Raw genomic sequence first — 17,034 nt, 5'->3', positions numbered from 1 at the left:
GTCCAAATAGGTGCACCATCACCTGGCCCCTTCAAAGGACTTCAGTGAAAATCAGGTCTTGTTATTTTCTGTCCAAATTTTGACGAAGACAGTAACAGCCAAATAGTCTCATTCATGGATATTCAAAAACAGCAGTGACTCAATGTATGTAATTAAGAATACAGAAATATGGATGTGAGGGCGATCTGGCTGTGACATCTGTCACCCCAATGATCGCCAGGGTTGATTTGGCTGATCTGGCTGGCTAAGTGGGTGTCCCCCTCCTTCCTCACTGCTCCATGGGAGTCCCTCTTGAAGCTGCACACTTGGTCAAAGAGGATGGCCTTCCCCAAATAGAGATGAACCGGTCTTCAGTTGAGGGTATACGAGTAGCCACATTCCCCTGCTAGAAACTCCAAAACAAGCTCTCAAGAATACAGAAATAAGTCAAAGAATACAGTGAAATAGCTCACTTGGATGGTGATTGCTTTCCCATGTGTGTGATCAGGTTCAAGCCTGGCCCACACTGCTGCAGTCTCAGGCCTCTCTCTCTCTCTCTCTCTCTCCCCCCCCTCCATCCCTCACTGCCTGCCTGTCCCTTTGTCTATATAAATCAATAAAATAATACTGAAATGCCTTACAATTTATCTATAGAGAGTAGAAAATCCTGGAACTTTTTTTTTTTACTCTTTATACATTTATCTGTAAAGAGTACAGATAAAATAGGTTTAATGGCCCATTACATGAAGAATTTTAGTTACTTGCTAGTACACTGGGAAACAGTTCCAAGAAATTTCCATTGTGTACCCACTATAGAAACATTAACCCCTATAAGGCGTCATTGCAGATATTTTACTTGTTTTAGTAGATTTTTTGTTTCTAGAACAATTCAGAATAGATAAGAATATCATTGTTCTCTGCTGACTGCTAAATTATTGCAGAAAATATCACGTACGTTGTCTCTTTGTGCGTTGTTCAAGGTCTGCAGCCATGGTTTGAAAGAGACAAAAGACATCTTGCAGCGAACCCTGTCATTGCTCTAGGGAAAAACTCTAGCCATCTAACACTTATTTTAAGATGTTGAAGATGCATTTCCACAGGCTGCAATTACTCTGTGAATCCCAATTTGAACTGAAGTATCATCTCTCAAGGGCACGATCCTGAGGTCGTGTTTCTTTTCAAGGAGAAAAGAAACCATCTCTTTGACTATTAAAGCCACTGCAGGCCATCTCAGATAATCAGTTACTCTATGTCATTAAGTAAACCAAATTATCTTTTAAAATATAGAAAATCCACAGAAACAATGACCTCCAGTGATAAAAAGGAGGGGGGCAAATCAGTTACAAACAGTCACTGGTTATAATCAAGTGTCGCATTAACGGTCATGTGTACTAATGACACTCCATTTAAACAATCACACCTCGAAATACTGAAATAACGGTGGCATAAAGGAATTATGATGGTCAAAAGTTTATGTGGGCTTTTATAAATCAATAGTGTCACACCTTCCTGTAACAATTATTTCCAATACATTTTTATTCCAAAATTAATGTCATGAATAACTTATGCTTTTTTTTCCATCCAGAAGAATGCAATTCCAGATTTCAATGTCCTCTCGGCTTTTTTAGTCATTACTGTGACTTCAGTTTCTTTTAAAAGAAAGCACAGTAGGCCTTGTCTCTGTATGTGGTTAGTCCAACCACACTATGTCCATAGACTTAGGAGAAAAGAGTTCAGCACCATCAGAAATCTCCCATATACTGTTTCCAAATTAAGTAACAAACTTACAGGATGCCAGAGCTCTATCTCCTCTATTTATTTATTTTTTAAATATTGTATTTATTTTGGATAGAAACCAAGAGAAATTGAGAGGGAAGGGGAGATAGAGAGGGAGAGAGAAAGAGAGGCATCTGCAGCCCTGCTTCATCACTTGTGAAGCTTCCCTCTCCCCTCTGCAGGTGGGGACCAGGAATTGAACCCAGGTCCTTGAACACTGGAACATATGCTCTCTATCAGGTTTACTACTGCCTAACCCCTACCTCTTCTATTTAAATTACTCTGATGAGGGGTTGCTCTCAGTTGGGTGCAAGTTACCTTGTGGAAGGATCTGGATTCAAGTCCCCGATCCCAGTTGGCAGGGGGAAAGTTTCCCAAGCAGTGAAGGGATGCTGTAGGGGCCCCTTTTACTGTCTCCCTCTCTGCTCCCCCTCTAATTTCTCTCTGTCTCTATGAAACACGGGGGGGGGGGGGAACTCTAGGAGTGCTGGACTCATCATACAGCACCAAGCCACAGTGATAACCCTGCAGGCAATCAAAAATAAATAAATAAAAACTGCCTTCATTGTTTCTGCTGCCTCTTACAACAAAATAATAATAATGATAATCAACTTGGCTTAAAAAAAAAAAAAGGAAAAGCTAAGTAAGCATGATGGGTTTACTTTTAAAAATTTAAATTAGAAACTCCATAAAATTCCTATCTTCTGCTATTACCCAAACAATAAGGCCCATTTGAAGAGATTTATGTAACTTTATGTCTATCACCGCATTGTTTGCCACAACCAAGAGCAGGAAACAATCTATGTACCCGTCAACAAGTGATTGGTTAAAGAAGATGTGGCATATCTGTACAAAGGAGTAGTATTAAATTGTTAAAATAATCAAAATCCATTATTTTCAACAACATGCATAAACCCAGAGAGGGAAACAGAGCAGGAAAGAGTAAGCAAATGTCTTTAAGAAGAGATCCTGAAGAAAATCTCAACATGTAGTGTGGTAAATAGCATAGTGGTTACACAAATGGACACAAATACCTGAGACTTCGAAGTCCTAGGTGGAGTTCCCCACACCATAAGCCAGAGCTGCAGTGTTCTGGTAAAAATAAAAAGGAAAAAAAGCAAAAGAAGGAGAGAGTGGGGGAAGAAAGAAGGAAAGGAAAGGAAAGGAGAGGAGAGGAGAGGAGAGGAGAGGAGAGGAGAGGAGAGGAGAGGAGAGGAGAGGAGAGGAGAGGAGAGGAGAGGAAAGGAGAGACAGGAAAGGAGAGACAGGAAAGGAAGGAAAGAATTAAGGACAAAGGGAAGGAAGGGAGAAAAGAAGGAAGGAGAGAGGGAGGAAGGGAAGGAATGAAGAAAGGAGAGAGGGAAGGAAGAAGAGAGGGAGGGAGGAAAGAAAGGTAAGAAGGAAGGAAGGAAGGAAGGAAGGAAGGAAGGAAGGAAGGAGACAAGGAAGAAGGGAAGAAAGGATGAAAGGAAGGAAGGAAGAAAGGAGAGGGAGGAAGGAAGGAAGGGAGGAAGGAAGGAGACAGGAAGAAGGGAAGAAAGGATGAAAGGAAGGAAGGAAGAAAGGAGAGGGAGGAAGGAAGGAAGGGAGGGAGGAAGGATAAAAGGGAATCTCAGCATGTAGCACCTAGAGTGACCTCAATCTTCAACTCCCTGGAGACGACCTCATCTACTATCTACCTATCAGCACATAAAACTGCTTCCATAAAGGGTTTTAAATGGGTGAGGGGGGGGGGGCTCAGTTAAGAGCCCACATTACAATGTCCAAGGAACCTGGTCCAAATCCCTGCTCCCCACTAGCAACGGGAAGTTTCACAAGCAGTGAAGCAGTGCCGCAGGTGTCTCTCTTCTCTATCTCCCCCTCACTCCCCTCGGTTTCTGCCTCTATCTTATAAGTAAATAAGTGAACAAATAAGATATTTACAAAGTGAAAAAGGAGTGATAGGACAGTGAAATAAGAGTGTGACTTGAAAGGACAAAAAAAAAAAAACTTCTGCCCTCCGTATTGTACAAAACTTAGTAATAATAACAAAAGATTTTCGTAAAGAGCACTCAGCTAGGTGTACCACCATCTAGCACTAAATTTTGTTTTGCTTTGTTTCGTTTTGCCTTGCATTCTCTTTAAGATCATTTCCCCTAGTCCTGGAGCCTTTAGGACTATGCCTATACTTCTTGATATTTCTTCTCTCTGATTCCTTGCCACCATACCACCTCCGCTGACCTCAACCAAATCGCTATTAGTGCTGCCATCCCCACATGACATGCCCTTACTGAATTCTTACTGTGAACTTTAGCTAGAGATGTCAATCTTGCATCTCTTCAAACCTGGTGAGATCTTTCCTGACACATGAGACTACCTATGTCCACACTAGATGGCACATCATCTAACAAAAATAGATACTGGATACAGGTTAGGGCTGTGAAACTCATCCAAACCCTACTTCTAACATGACCTTGTTCTCTGACTCTGGAAAGGCTTTTCAGATAAAGTAAGATACACATAAAGACTCTTACAGGGTGGTGGCACACCCAGTTGAGCACAAGTTCTAATGCACAAGGATCCAGGTTCGAGCCCCTGCTCCCCACCTACAGGGAAAAGCTTTGCAAGTCATGAAGCAGTGTTGTACATGTCTCTCTGTCTCCCCCTTCTCTATCATCCCCTTTTCTCTTGATTTTAGGCTGTCTCTATCCAATGAATAAATACATATTTTTAAAAAACTAAAGCATTAGCCAAATCCTTACGGAGACAAGAGAGAAGCATTTGTCAATTTCTGTATTGTAATTCTTCCTGTCATGATCAATCTTAAGCTTCAAGCTAACATCACCAGAAAAAAAAAAAAAAATCAATGGATGTGATGAGTGCAGATGATTATGTGAACTCTCCAGTAGGCAGGACTAATAGATATAGAGATTTGAGAGAGCATAAGTAATAGTAGAAATAATATCTGTGCTTAGCAACAATGAGGGAAAGTATCTGAAAATTTTAAAACTCAGTCTCTTAGAGCCAAGAATTAGGGCTTGGCATTAGAGCACAGAACTTGCATGTCTGACATTCCAGAAGGCCAGAGTGAAATATTATCAGTAGAACAACCTGACGCTGTTGACTGGCTACGGAAGAAGGGCAAACGCTAGAAGAAGAACAACAACTTGAAGAGATCTCTCTCTCTCACACACTCTCTCCCTCCTTTCCCCTTCCTAGCTGTTTCCCTCTCTCCTCTTTTTCTCTTTCCGACTCTCTCTTTCTCCTCCTTCTTCTATTTCTTCTCTCTCTCTCACAGGGAAAAAAAATAAATACTTGCCTATCTTGTGTCAATGTGTACATCAGATTATTCCTCTTGGGTTTTTCTATTTTTTTTTTTTTGTCACTAGTTGTTACAGCATCACGCCATATAATGACTGGCTGATTATTTTTTCCTCAAGATTAGAGTGTTGGGAATGGTCTCTCTCTTCTCTGTATCACTATTCCTTACTGTGCCTGGAACATTCAGAAGCTCAGTAGATGTTTGTAGTGAGTTTATTCTTCTCTAGCCTGGAACTTGGGCATCAGAGAGGTGGGGGGGGGGCAGTTTAGGGAATCATATTGCTTCCGGTTTTCATCTCATCACTGACTCATCTGAACAAAACCTTCTCTCCTGACATTAACTTATTATTTGAGGTCGATGACATGCTGATATTTGCTATCAACCTCTGAGTAGCTCAGTAAGACAAGAAGGAGCCAGTGTAAAGGAAGCTGAAGCTGTTTCACATGCTTACTATTTCTGGGACCCATCCACGCTTAATATATCCTCATTCAACTGGGACAGCAGTCTGCTTAGACCCTCTCTGGAACCAACACTGTCAATCCTCTGGTTGCTGCTGGCACTAGTAGCCAGAGTCTCAGCTTAGGCTCTCCAGGTTGTCCTCAGTAGAACAAAGCTCTTAAAAATATAATCATCCCTCACCCCTCGGTGAGGACCTGTAAGGAATTATTGCTTACGTTGTTTCATGAGCATGTGGACTCAGCACTCTTGCTTTCATTTGGAACAATTCGGACCAGCCAATTTGCACTCTGGGGGCTCTCTAGTGGTGGTGGTTGGGGGCGGGGGTGGAGGGGAGGTATTTTGACATGTTTGCTGCTACCCCACTGTCCTTCAATTACAATCACTACCCAGTTCTGCTTCCTTAATTTCTCAGGCATCTTATGTTCAGGAAATTCAACCCCAGCTTGTGATTCAGTCCTCAAAACTGTGAAAAGCTCCCCCGTGGAGCACACATTTTAATAATGCTCACACCAAATGATGCGTAGTGTGAGATATGTGGAAAGTGAGTAAAAAGAGAGCAAACATTAATGAATAGAACAGATAATAAACTACGGTGGCACTGACAGTTGACTCCAGAGAAGTGTCTTAGCTCTAACATTGTTTTGAATACATCTGTGTAGTAACAAAACTACATAGTAATTCAATTATGACAGCTGCTTCTGCTTTCTGAATGCCTCTCAAGATGTTGTTAGGAGTCTATTTCAAGGTTTGAAAGAAATAGAACATTCTGAGCCAAGCAAAAAAGTCATATACTTAAACTAGACATTTACATTAATAATAGCTTGTGGGGAAGGCTGAGATGTCCGGAAGTCAGCCATGCAAACAGGACCTAGCTTATCTCCATCAACAATCATATAAGGCTGAAAAATGACCTTAATTTAGAAAAAGCAAGGACATATTTAATGACTCCCTGTTTGCTATCACCAATCTTCTACAATTATGCATAGGCAGCTCCAGACAGAGCGTATTTAGTATGACTGAGCAATTACCACGCTGAGGTAAGAAAGCATTTGATGTCATATGTTTCTTTCATTTAAACAGGTTTTTAATTCTAAGAGATGAAAAGACAAAGCTAATAAGGCATGCTCTTAAAAGTTGACCCAATTAGCCATATCAAAAGTGAAATGACTACACAGCAATTAAACTGGTTTTGTGTACACAGTCGTTTAACACAGAAAAAGAAGACAAGTGACCTACAGCCAAACTAGTGTTCGCCATAACCTTGTCAACAATGTAAAAGTTTTGCAGTTTGTAAGCATCAACTAATGACAATTAAACATTTAGATAAGTGGAACTTACTGATTCGTATTCACCCTGATAAAATAAATCAGTTAAACGCAGAGATTTTTACAGATTTAAAAAAAAAACAAACTGTATCATGAAACCAAATGTAAAATGTGAATATCCTGAATGAAACTGAAGACACTCAATGAGTGACTTGAAATAATATTCCTAGTGATTTCTGTTGTCACTTTGATACAAATTAAAGATAGAGGGACTGCTCTTTTGAAATACCTCAGACAACTTTTACCTATGGCTGTCACATGAAATTTTTGTGTTTACCACACACACACACAAAAAAAAAATACGTTAGGATGAGTGAAGACTGGGACCCCTTGAATTCTTCAACTTCCTCAAAAAGAATGGTAAAAGAGAAAGTGAGGTGAATATATCACATCTCTCAAAATAGAAGGTGGGAGGAAGACTGAGCAAATAAGTCATTAGACATGGGGAGAGGGTGAGACAGAGGGAATGAGAGTATTCGGCCAAGAAGGAGGAGGAGGAGAAGGTGGATCCTCTGTTGAAGGTGCAGAAAACACAGGTGGGGCTGGAGCTAGGGATCCGAAAGATGTGGGGAGTGCGGTGCCAGAATGCAGAAGTGGGGTCCTTTCTGAAGCTGAGTGGATTCTTGGCCGCCGTCGTTGTTCATCACTCTCTTGCTCCTCGGGTCCTTCCTCCTCTTCCTCTACTTCCTCCTCCTCCTCCTCATCCCTGTGTCCCCGAAGGACAGGCTGCTTGCAGATGGGACAGGTCTTCCTGGTCTGAATGAGCCAGGGGTCCACACAGCGGCTGTGATAGGCATGAGTGCAGGGAAGGACCCTCAGCTTGTCCCCTTCCTCATACTCCTCCAGGCAGATGGCACAGATTTCATACTGGTCTCCCTTCCGATAATTGTGTATTGGGATCTGCTCCAACTGTTCTTTTGTTAGGCGATGCCTCCGGACCTGGTTCCGATGCTGGATGCAATTAACGACCATCGTGAAGACTCCAAAGGCCAAAACCATCAGGACTACGATCCCCGTGAAAGGGATGAGGTAATAGCCCAAGGGGAAGCTTTCGTCTGGAACTAGAAGCACCTCAGCTCCCTTCTCGTAGAGGAAGAAGGCACGTAGGTACTTGGAGCTCTTCTCCCCAATAAACACAGACGGGATGGAGATCTGCTGCTGGATCTCCTCACTGTTCCACACCATGCTCAGAAGTTCATTCGAGTTCACGTTGTGGACTACAGCTGCTCCATAGCCGGCCTTCTGTGCATTGAGGACCTTGAGGTCGAAGTTGCAGTCAAACCTGCGAAGCAGGGCAATGAAGGTGGACCCGTTGATGCGGGTTTTGGGTGGAGGGGCAATGGGGCTGCAGGCATTGGCCGGATGAGCCTCCACGAGGAACCCCTGAAGCCCATTCTCATTCAAGGTAGCCCCAAAGAGAGCTGGGAGGTCCACAAAGTCCATGATAAGTCTGTCCCCAGAGATTGCTCGAATGAGTCCCCGGCTGGGGACCACTCTCCACAGGACAGTGGCCACAAGCACAGGGAACGAGAAGGTGGTAGGGTTCATGGCAGCGGGAGGGGAGGGCCTGAGATGGCCAGGTCCTGGCAGTAGCAATAGCAGAAGGGGGTTTCTGAGCCCTCTCCACCTCTCCTTTAGGGTCCTACCAGGTTGTCATCCAGAGACACAGTCACCACCATATCCAACTTTCCAGATACTTGGTGCTGCATCTGGGAGCAGATAAAACATATAGGCACAGGGGCAGAGGCAAGTAGCAGCAAATCTGGGAAAGTCGTGAACTTTAAGAATATGGAGCTTGTGGCCAGGCGAGCTGTCTTCCTCTACCCGGAAAAGGGTTTCAGGTAAAGAGATTCAGGTTACTCGCAGCGCTGAACGTTCAAGAAGAAAGACTTCCGGTTCCTACTTCCTTCTTCCGGCTGCCCCTGCGGGATTTGTGCTACCTCAACTCTCGTGAGACTAACCATCTCAAAGTCTCGCCTCTCGGTCCTGAGAAACTTTGTGACTTAAGTTTGACTTTGACTTCTTGTTCCATCAAGACTTATCAACAAATTGTTAATCGGGATGTCAGTATAATGGTGGATCGACCTAACAATGAAAGTTCCCATCTAAGAGTGTGAATGAACTCCTTGTTGTCATTATTCCCGATCAAGCAACTGAAATGTGAGCTAATCCCCAAATAACTGTTATCATAATGAGGCATGCAACAATAGGTCATACCTTTAAAAAAATAAACTTAGCATTTTGTTTATTTATCGCAGTAATCCATAACCTTATAAAATTTCTGTATTTCTAACACAAGATGAAGATAAAAATGAAACCTAAGTTCTTCATGATGATCAGTTTAGAATATAGAGCTATACTGGAATTAGAGACATATAATTAAGGAAATACCGGGAAGAAGATAAAACTGGGAAACCAACATTGATTTTTTTTTTTTTAATTTTTTCCTCATGGGACCATTTTCAACATGAAGAAGAATCCACCAGTCCTTAGATTTCATATTTTCATACAGCTATCCACATTCTCTAAGAAGTGTTACGTCTAGAGGCCAAAACCTAGATTAGAAAAGGAAATTATAGACCACTTTAAAAAAAGATCTATGCCTGACCTGCCAAGTCAGAAATGGAAAGTTTTATTCTGAGTATCCTGCCCCCACAATGTTCCTGAAGACTTGGGTGTCCAGGGTTTCACATTGCAGGCTTATCCTGCCATTTTGCTATACTGGTTCCATTTACCAAAATAATCTTTCAGATTTGTTTAATTCCATTTTCCTAGATTATCCCAGTTGAAATTGGAATACATCTTTAAATATCACTTTTTCCTGATTCAATGTAATCCTTCTAAGGGAAAGCACAGACATAGCTCCCAAGCACACCTGTATTTGAAAGCATGGAATATTCTAAATCTTATTTCAGGATTCTTAGAGGGTAGTAATCTCAAACTGGAACTGCCAGCTTTAGCTAGTCACTGACCTCAGCCTAAAATGACAAAAAATCCGAGGTTTCATGTGTGTGTGTGTGTGTGTGTGTGTGTGTGTGTGTGTGTGTGTGTGTCGTGATTTAGAAGTGATTTAAAAGATCACAAAATAATAGGATTATAATTTCATAGCACTCCCACTATCAAAGTTCTATGCTCCCACTACCCTCCAACAGTAACCACCATAGTTCTCCCAAGATCATAAAAATGGTTTGACTTTATATATATTTTTTCCTCTTTTCAAATTCATCCATTTCAATTCTCTGTTTCATTTGTGAGTGAAATCATCTTTTAGTTGTCCTTCACTTCCTTACTTCCTTCACTAATAATAATAACTCAGTCCCATCCACTTAGTTCCAAAAGATGTTTCCTAGCATTTTTTATTGCTAAATAATACTCTATTGAGTATATGTCCCATGACTTTTTGTACTTATAAGACTAAAGTTAGTGATTTTTATTCCATTGTTTAACGCTTATCCCCCAAATCTGTCATAAGTTCCCACCCCAATATTTTAAACTTTTAAAACATATTTTTATTCATTTATTTTAATGAGATATATACCCAGAGAGTGAGACAGAGACCGACAGAGAATCCATAGCATTGCTCAACTATGGTTTGTGGTGGTGCTGGGGATTAAACCTGAGACCTGGGGGGTCTCAGGCATGGAAGTCTTTTGCATAAAAATTATGCTGTTTCCCCAGCCCTGTTTTAAACTTGTAATCAGGAAAATGAAAAGTCATGCATCAGAGAAGAACAGTGATCATCTGGGCAAAGAAGCCTCATCCCTTGTGGAAGCTGTCTGTTACCCATGAAGAAGTGATGTTTAAAATGTGTATTCACACAAGCAGAGAAGAAGGAAAACTGTAGCGCACATCGTCCATGTGCATTAACTTAATATTTGCGTAACTGAAAATGCACCACACTATCCATTTCTAAGTTAGTTTCTCTTACCTTTTCATCACAATCTCTCTATTGCTTCAACAATCTTATCACCTATCTTCTTAATCTTTATTTTAACCTCATTATATGCTTCTGACCTACACCTGCTTTTCTCCACTCCAAACACTACCTCGGTCAATCATACCACACATTGTTTGATAAACTGTCTCTTCTCTAGGCCCTCTATCTACTTGTGAAATTTTTCTGGCCAGATCACAGCTATGTGTACTATGTCTGTTCCTGTTTGTTTAAACACGAAGGAAAAAGAAAAAGAAACTTTCCATGTGATGTTAATTTAAATGTATAAAAGCCAGGTGGTGGTGCACCTGGTTGAGTGTACACATTACAGTGTGCAAAGACCCAGGTTCAATCCCCTAGTCCCCAGCTGCAGGGATAAAGTTTGCAAGTGGTGAAGCAGTGTTGCAGGTGTGTCTCTGTCTCTTTCCCTCTCTGTCACCCCTCCCCTCTTGATATCTAGTTGTCTCTATCCAATAAATAAATATAGATAAAAAGAATTCCTTTAAAATTTTTAAATGTATAATTACTATCTCTCAGTTGAGTCCTAAATACTGGATTTTAAGAGGATGCCTTTTTTAAATGACACAGACTTCTTGGAAAGAAGTACAATGACTATCATCTTTGAGACAGTACATTTTAGAAGTTTTTTATTAGTTATTTAATAATGATTAACAAGATTGTGAGATAGCAGGGTACAATGCCACACGGTTCCCACCACCAGAGTTCCATGTCTCATCCCCTTCATTGGAAACTTCCCTGTTCTTTATCCCTCTGGGAGTGTGGACTGAAATTATTTATGGAGAGGGTCTGTCTTCTGTAGTTGCGCATGGATGTCGGCAGGTCTATCCATACCCCCGGCCTGTTTCTATCTTTCCCTAGTGACTTAGGGCTGTAGATAGGTAAGACTTTGAGACACATTAGTGAAGTTGTCTTCCCAGGGGAGTCAGGAAGGAATCATAGTAGTGTCTGCAACTTAGTGGCTGAAAGGCAGTAAGATATAAAGCAGTACAAATTATTATATATGTATAGATAGATAAAGAGAGAGAGAGAGAGAGAGAGACTATAGCACCTAAGTTTCCTTAAACACAGTGGGGACCAAGTGAAAACCTGAGCTTTACACATGATAAGAGTAGTATACTATTCAAGTGAGCTATTTCACCAGCCTTCCTTGGCTCATTCTTTCCCATTCCTTTGAGACAAGTCAAGCCAACACTTATCTGTTAGGTAGAATTGTATGCCTGGAGTTGGTTTACATAGGGGAAACCCTACTTTTAGAAGAAGAATTTGTAAGGAAAAACAGAATCTCCAGAGTTCAAAGATCACCTCCTCTAGCAATAAGAATTTATTTAACAGTAAGTTCCTGTTCGAAGGATATTCTGAATGATGAACAATATTTTCCATATTCATCACTACATTCTATTTTAATAAAACATTATTCTGGGAGGAAAAAAAAATCTATACCCAAGAAGCAGTTATGAAATCAACTCATGAAAATGTTAAGGCATAATGAGGGCTAGGCTGTCAACAATGATTTGGAACAGAGTCTGTCAATTTCTATTTTGCATGCTCGTTTTGAAATGCAAATTTTGTTCCACCACGATTGATATGTTAGGGGGAAAAATGAGCATAACATGAATTTCAAATTTAGGAGTTGATTATAGTTTCATCTGCAAGAAACACCGGATGAATACAGAAAAATAAAATTTCGCTGAAGAGAGCTGAGGAAGATTATACAAACTGTGCAGACACTGAACACCTATTGGGGAGCTTAGTTCACTTCCTGTCAGTAGTCACACCCAGGCACATGTGGTGCTAAAACCTTCCCCTGAGCTCATATTAGTTGTCCACCCACCCCTTCACTCTCACTCACTAAGTTGCCATAATCCCATAATTCTACAGGTGCCACACTTATTGCAACATGCCTACGTGTCTTAATCCTTTCATCTGTATAATGCTGACCTTCCTGTTGGACTGTACTTGCATCTCTGTATCTGAGATGAAGGTTTTGAGCGTCAGATCTCCTAAATCTCATTTTCTTCCAAGCCTTGCCTGTGGCATCGTGTGATTTTGCAGAGCAGGATGATTCTAAATATTGCCGTGCTTTCTGACAGCAGGACTGACAGTAGTTTTACTTTTCATATTTAAGGAAATGTTAACAAAATAAAGTACGTATCAAATGGCCCAATGGCATACAGTAAAATGCAGTGAAACATAAAGAAATCAATTTATAAAGTGTCACAAAGACCACTCACTTTGTGAACTAAGAGATTTGGATTTAAAAAGAAGCCTGTTGATCTGTTTCTATATCTGAGGGATGGGAAAAATAAATATAAATGAGTAAAGCTTATTAAAACTAGATTAACAGCCACATATCCTATTACATCCCTATATCTCTCTGGCAACCCATAATGCCATTATGTGACTTATTGGTATGGTAATTTCACCACCATCTCTTACTTTTCTGAATTACTTTCTTGAGAAATAAGATACATTTAAAATATTAAATCAGGAATAGAAGGGCAGATTGGTGAAAACAAGGGGCTTAGAATCCATCTAATAATACTAAAATGAGTTAAATGACTTGATTGCTGTCTAATTATCGACCTCATGAGTGACATTTGCAAATACACTAATAAAATTCAGGTTCTGAAACCACTTAGCAAACAACACAACACTGTCAAAAGAACTTCTGTGCTGGTATAGATAGCTTCTATCACTATATATTTTTTTCTTCATCTCAAGTGGAAGAGTAAAATGCTATTGTTACATTTCCCAGTTACCTTCCTTTCTATTAAAAAGGAGAGACTGGACAAAAAAGAAGCATTTTATCTTCTCTGCTGATTTCACCAATCAGGATAGGGCTGGGTTTTCCAGGAAGAATGAAAAATGTTAACGGTCTATTGAAGAGAAGGTAACAGGTCTTTTCTCTATGTTATAGGTATCCATGTCTCTAGATTACACTCAGTCTAACTCATATCAACACATTTTGGCCAAAGAAGATACAGCACGTTCTGTTTGTTTAATTGCCACCAAGGGTATTCCTGGTGCTTTGTGCCTGCATGATAAATCCACCATTCTCAACAACTGATTTTTTTCCTTTTCTTTTTTCTTCTACCTTATTTGATAGGTAGAAAAGAAATTGAGAGGGGAGGGGGAGGTAAGAGAGTGAGAGAGAGAGAGGAAGAAAGACACATTGTACAGACCTGCTTACACACTTGCAAAGCGTTCCTCTTTCAAGGAGGGAAAGGGACTTGAACCTGGTCCTCCTGCGTCCTTGTGCATAGTAATGTGTGTGCTCAACCAGACCCTCCACCACCAAACCAGCTGCATTCATACTTATGTATTGACATGGATCTGCCCTGCTATGCATTGAAGTCAGTTCTTCGCGTCAATAGAATACCACCATCATCCCAGTCCAACAAACACATTTGAATTTGTCTCTCGTGACTCCTATTATAAACTCATTTACTTACTTATTGGATTGAGCTGGGCAGAAATTCAGGGAAAGGGGGAGATGAAGAGAGATAAAGAGAGAGAGACCTGCAGACTTGTTCCACTATTCCTGAAGTTTTCCCCCGAAAATGCTGACTAGAGGCTCAACTCCATGCCCTTGTGCCCTTGTGCGTGATAACAGACACACTCAACTAGGTACACCAGCACTGGGCCCCTCCAGTTTCCTACTTAAAGGCCTGTGTTTCCAACCACCCTCCTCAATAATACCATGATGCCTTTCCAGATTGTGTGAGTACACACACACACAGACATCCCGCAACACAGTCATGGTTAAAATGTGTCTTCATATTTTCCATAATCTAGAATCAAATAATCACTGATGAAGTTAGCAAAAAAAAAAGAAAGGAGGGAGAGCAGAGGGAATAGAAGAAGAGGAGGAGGAGGTGGAAAAAAAGGAAAATATGACTGATCCTAAAAAGTTACCAGATTTTGCAAGGTTACATTCAAGGCCTTAAACCTTAAGGATCTGGTTGAGATTAGATGATGTCGGTGATTTATGGAAGCTGAAAAAGGAGTCAGACACAAATAAGCGACTCATCAGAGCCTTTTGAAGAAGTAATGGGCCTCAAATCCTAACATCCACTTTCAAGATCTTTCTTATCATGGTGGTGAAAACAGCCTGTTGCCGAAAAACACTGCAGCTCATCAACCTATTGCTTTTTGTTCTGATGTCTCTCTAGCCAACGTACTAATGAGAATACATCCACATTTTCAAGCCAACCTAGAGGAAAAGTACATGCCACTGTGAAGGCTTGAGGATTCTGGTTCTTATGATCATTCTAGTTTCTACCACAAATAGATACAATTGCAACTGTAGGCATATGTTAGCCTCAAGCTCAGGGAATGCAAGCATGAGTGTTGGAAATAAATGATTCTCCATTGCCTGAGAAAATAAATATCCAAGTCCACAAGCATACTGATATCCTTCAAAGACAATGCCATCCTAGCAGGTATATAGGAGGGAAAGATGCCAAGAGTTATTAGCATGAATGAATTTCTCTGATTGTTATTTCAAATCCTCAACCAGCTCACATATTGGATGTATACTGCTCCTGACTTAACTAATAACGTGCAAAACAAGGTCTGTTTCTGGGTGTGTAATTGGAAGAGAGGCCCTAAGCCCTTCATAGAGTTCTTTTTAATAGACGTCATCAAGCAGTTTTCCAAAATGCCTGTTGTCAGTAATGTGCAAGACTCCAGCACCATTTAATGAGCAAGAGAGCCAACCCAGGAAATGCGTGAAATAAGTAAATATATAAATAAATGCATATAGAAAAAAGGAGACACTTGATAAAACTGCTTTTGAGTCAAACAGTCCCTTCCTCCACATTTAACAAAAACAACAGCTTCAGCTATGGTCAGAGCTAATGACATACTTTCTCCCTTGAGTCATGAGGGCTTAGGGAATCTATTATTCACGGTGTGAATCATTTACATTTCACTCACCAAAGATCTTTTCATCTTTTTGTCAGAGATATTTAGTGCTCATGAAGATCCATGAAGCTTTTGAAATAATAGTTATCATTAAGAACTCATGAGAGAGCATGATACTGCATCTACAAGCAGCATGGACGGACAACCTAAAGTCAGCAATAGTTTGTTTGTTTTCTCTCCACCTAAAATGATCTTGAGTTTGCAAGGGATTTATTTACCCATTCAGGGCTTTAGTAGTGTTCAAAATGCCTGGAAGGAGATAATAAATGTTAATGCGCATTGGGGGAAAAAAGAGAAAAAGGAAAAGGAATGGAAACTTTTTGAGCACAGACTGCCTTCGCGGTCCAGCTACCTCAACTAGTGCCCACCTGCCGGTCCCACTTCTATTATGACTGCACACACAGCTTTTCAACCACAGGGGGAGAGGCCACTGAAACAGCTCTCTTGGATAGTGATCTCCTTTGCCATGCATGTAACTCAGGTTCAAGATATCTCCAGTGTGTTCAAGAAAGCTTCAGTGTTGTGGTGTCTTTCACTCTCTCTGTGTCTCTTTGTCTCTCTCTCTCTCTATCTGAAGAAGACAAAAACAATGGCAGAAAAACAACAAAGAAGGAGACAAAAACTATAAGCCACACGATGACAGCAGAAGTTGAAAGCAGTTCTGTAGTCACAGGCCCAAATCAGACAACGGTGTACTTTTTAAGTACAGGCTCGCACTTTTTATTGCCCATACTCCATCATCATAACTCCGAATAGGAAGATCACTAGATGGTTTCACGGCTCAAGTTTTCACCACCCGTAGCATAAAGTAAAACACCCACCAAAAGAGACCTAAATGCTACTTTAAGTAGCGATCTGAAAAATGGAAATCTTCCTCAACACTGACACTTTGCCTAAAATCAACCCTCGGGGATGAATATATATCTCAGCTCATGACAAATAAATGGACGTGGCTTTGTGGACGTGGCGCCTGCCATGGTAACATTTCACTCAGACCCACTGTTCACACACAAGCTGCATCATTAGCCTGACTTTGCTCCAGGAGCAACCTGCTCTATTCTCCACCATCTCTTTCATCAGGAAAAGAACATCCTGTCCGTTCAGCTCTGCAGTCACAGGCCCAGACAGGCAACAATATGATGTAGTGTTCCAGGCATCACTGCAAATGGGAGGTCACTTAACAACAAAACCTTAGTGAAGCAGAAAACAGCTGGCCTTTAATCTCAGCTCAGAGTATCAATAGGACACTCACTCCCGAGAGTGAGAGGTGCACCCTAGAATTCATGAAGACTTATGGGACTGGGAAAAAAATT

At 40.9% G+C, this 17,034-nt stretch overlaps 1 protein-coding gene across 1 annotated transcript; it reads right to left on the bottom strand.

Annotated features, from left to right (window-relative positions):
• Nucleotides 1-6,602: 6,602 nt before the first annotated feature.
• On the bottom strand, nucleotides 6,603-8,566 carry LOC103114621 (E3 ubiquitin-protein ligase RNF167-like). Its single transcript, XM_060191881.1, has one exon. The coding sequence runs from the start codon at nucleotides 8,386-8,388 to the stop codon at nucleotides 7,276-7,278; it is 1,113 nt and encodes a 370-aa protein (XP_060047864.1). The 5' UTR covers nucleotides 8,389-8,566; the 3' UTR covers nucleotides 6,603-7,275.
• Between the last annotated feature and the right edge of the window lie 8,468 nt (nucleotides 8,567-17,034).

This window comes from Erinaceus europaeus, chromosome 5, assembly GCF_950295315.1.
Source record: "Erinaceus europaeus chromosome 5, mEriEur2.1, whole genome shotgun sequence".
NCBI classification, from domain to species: domain Eukaryota; kingdom Metazoa; phylum Chordata; class Mammalia; order Eulipotyphla; family Erinaceidae; genus Erinaceus; species Erinaceus europaeus.
Note: the sequence above shows the minus strand (reverse complement) of the source record. Positions and strands in the feature narration are given on the sequence as shown.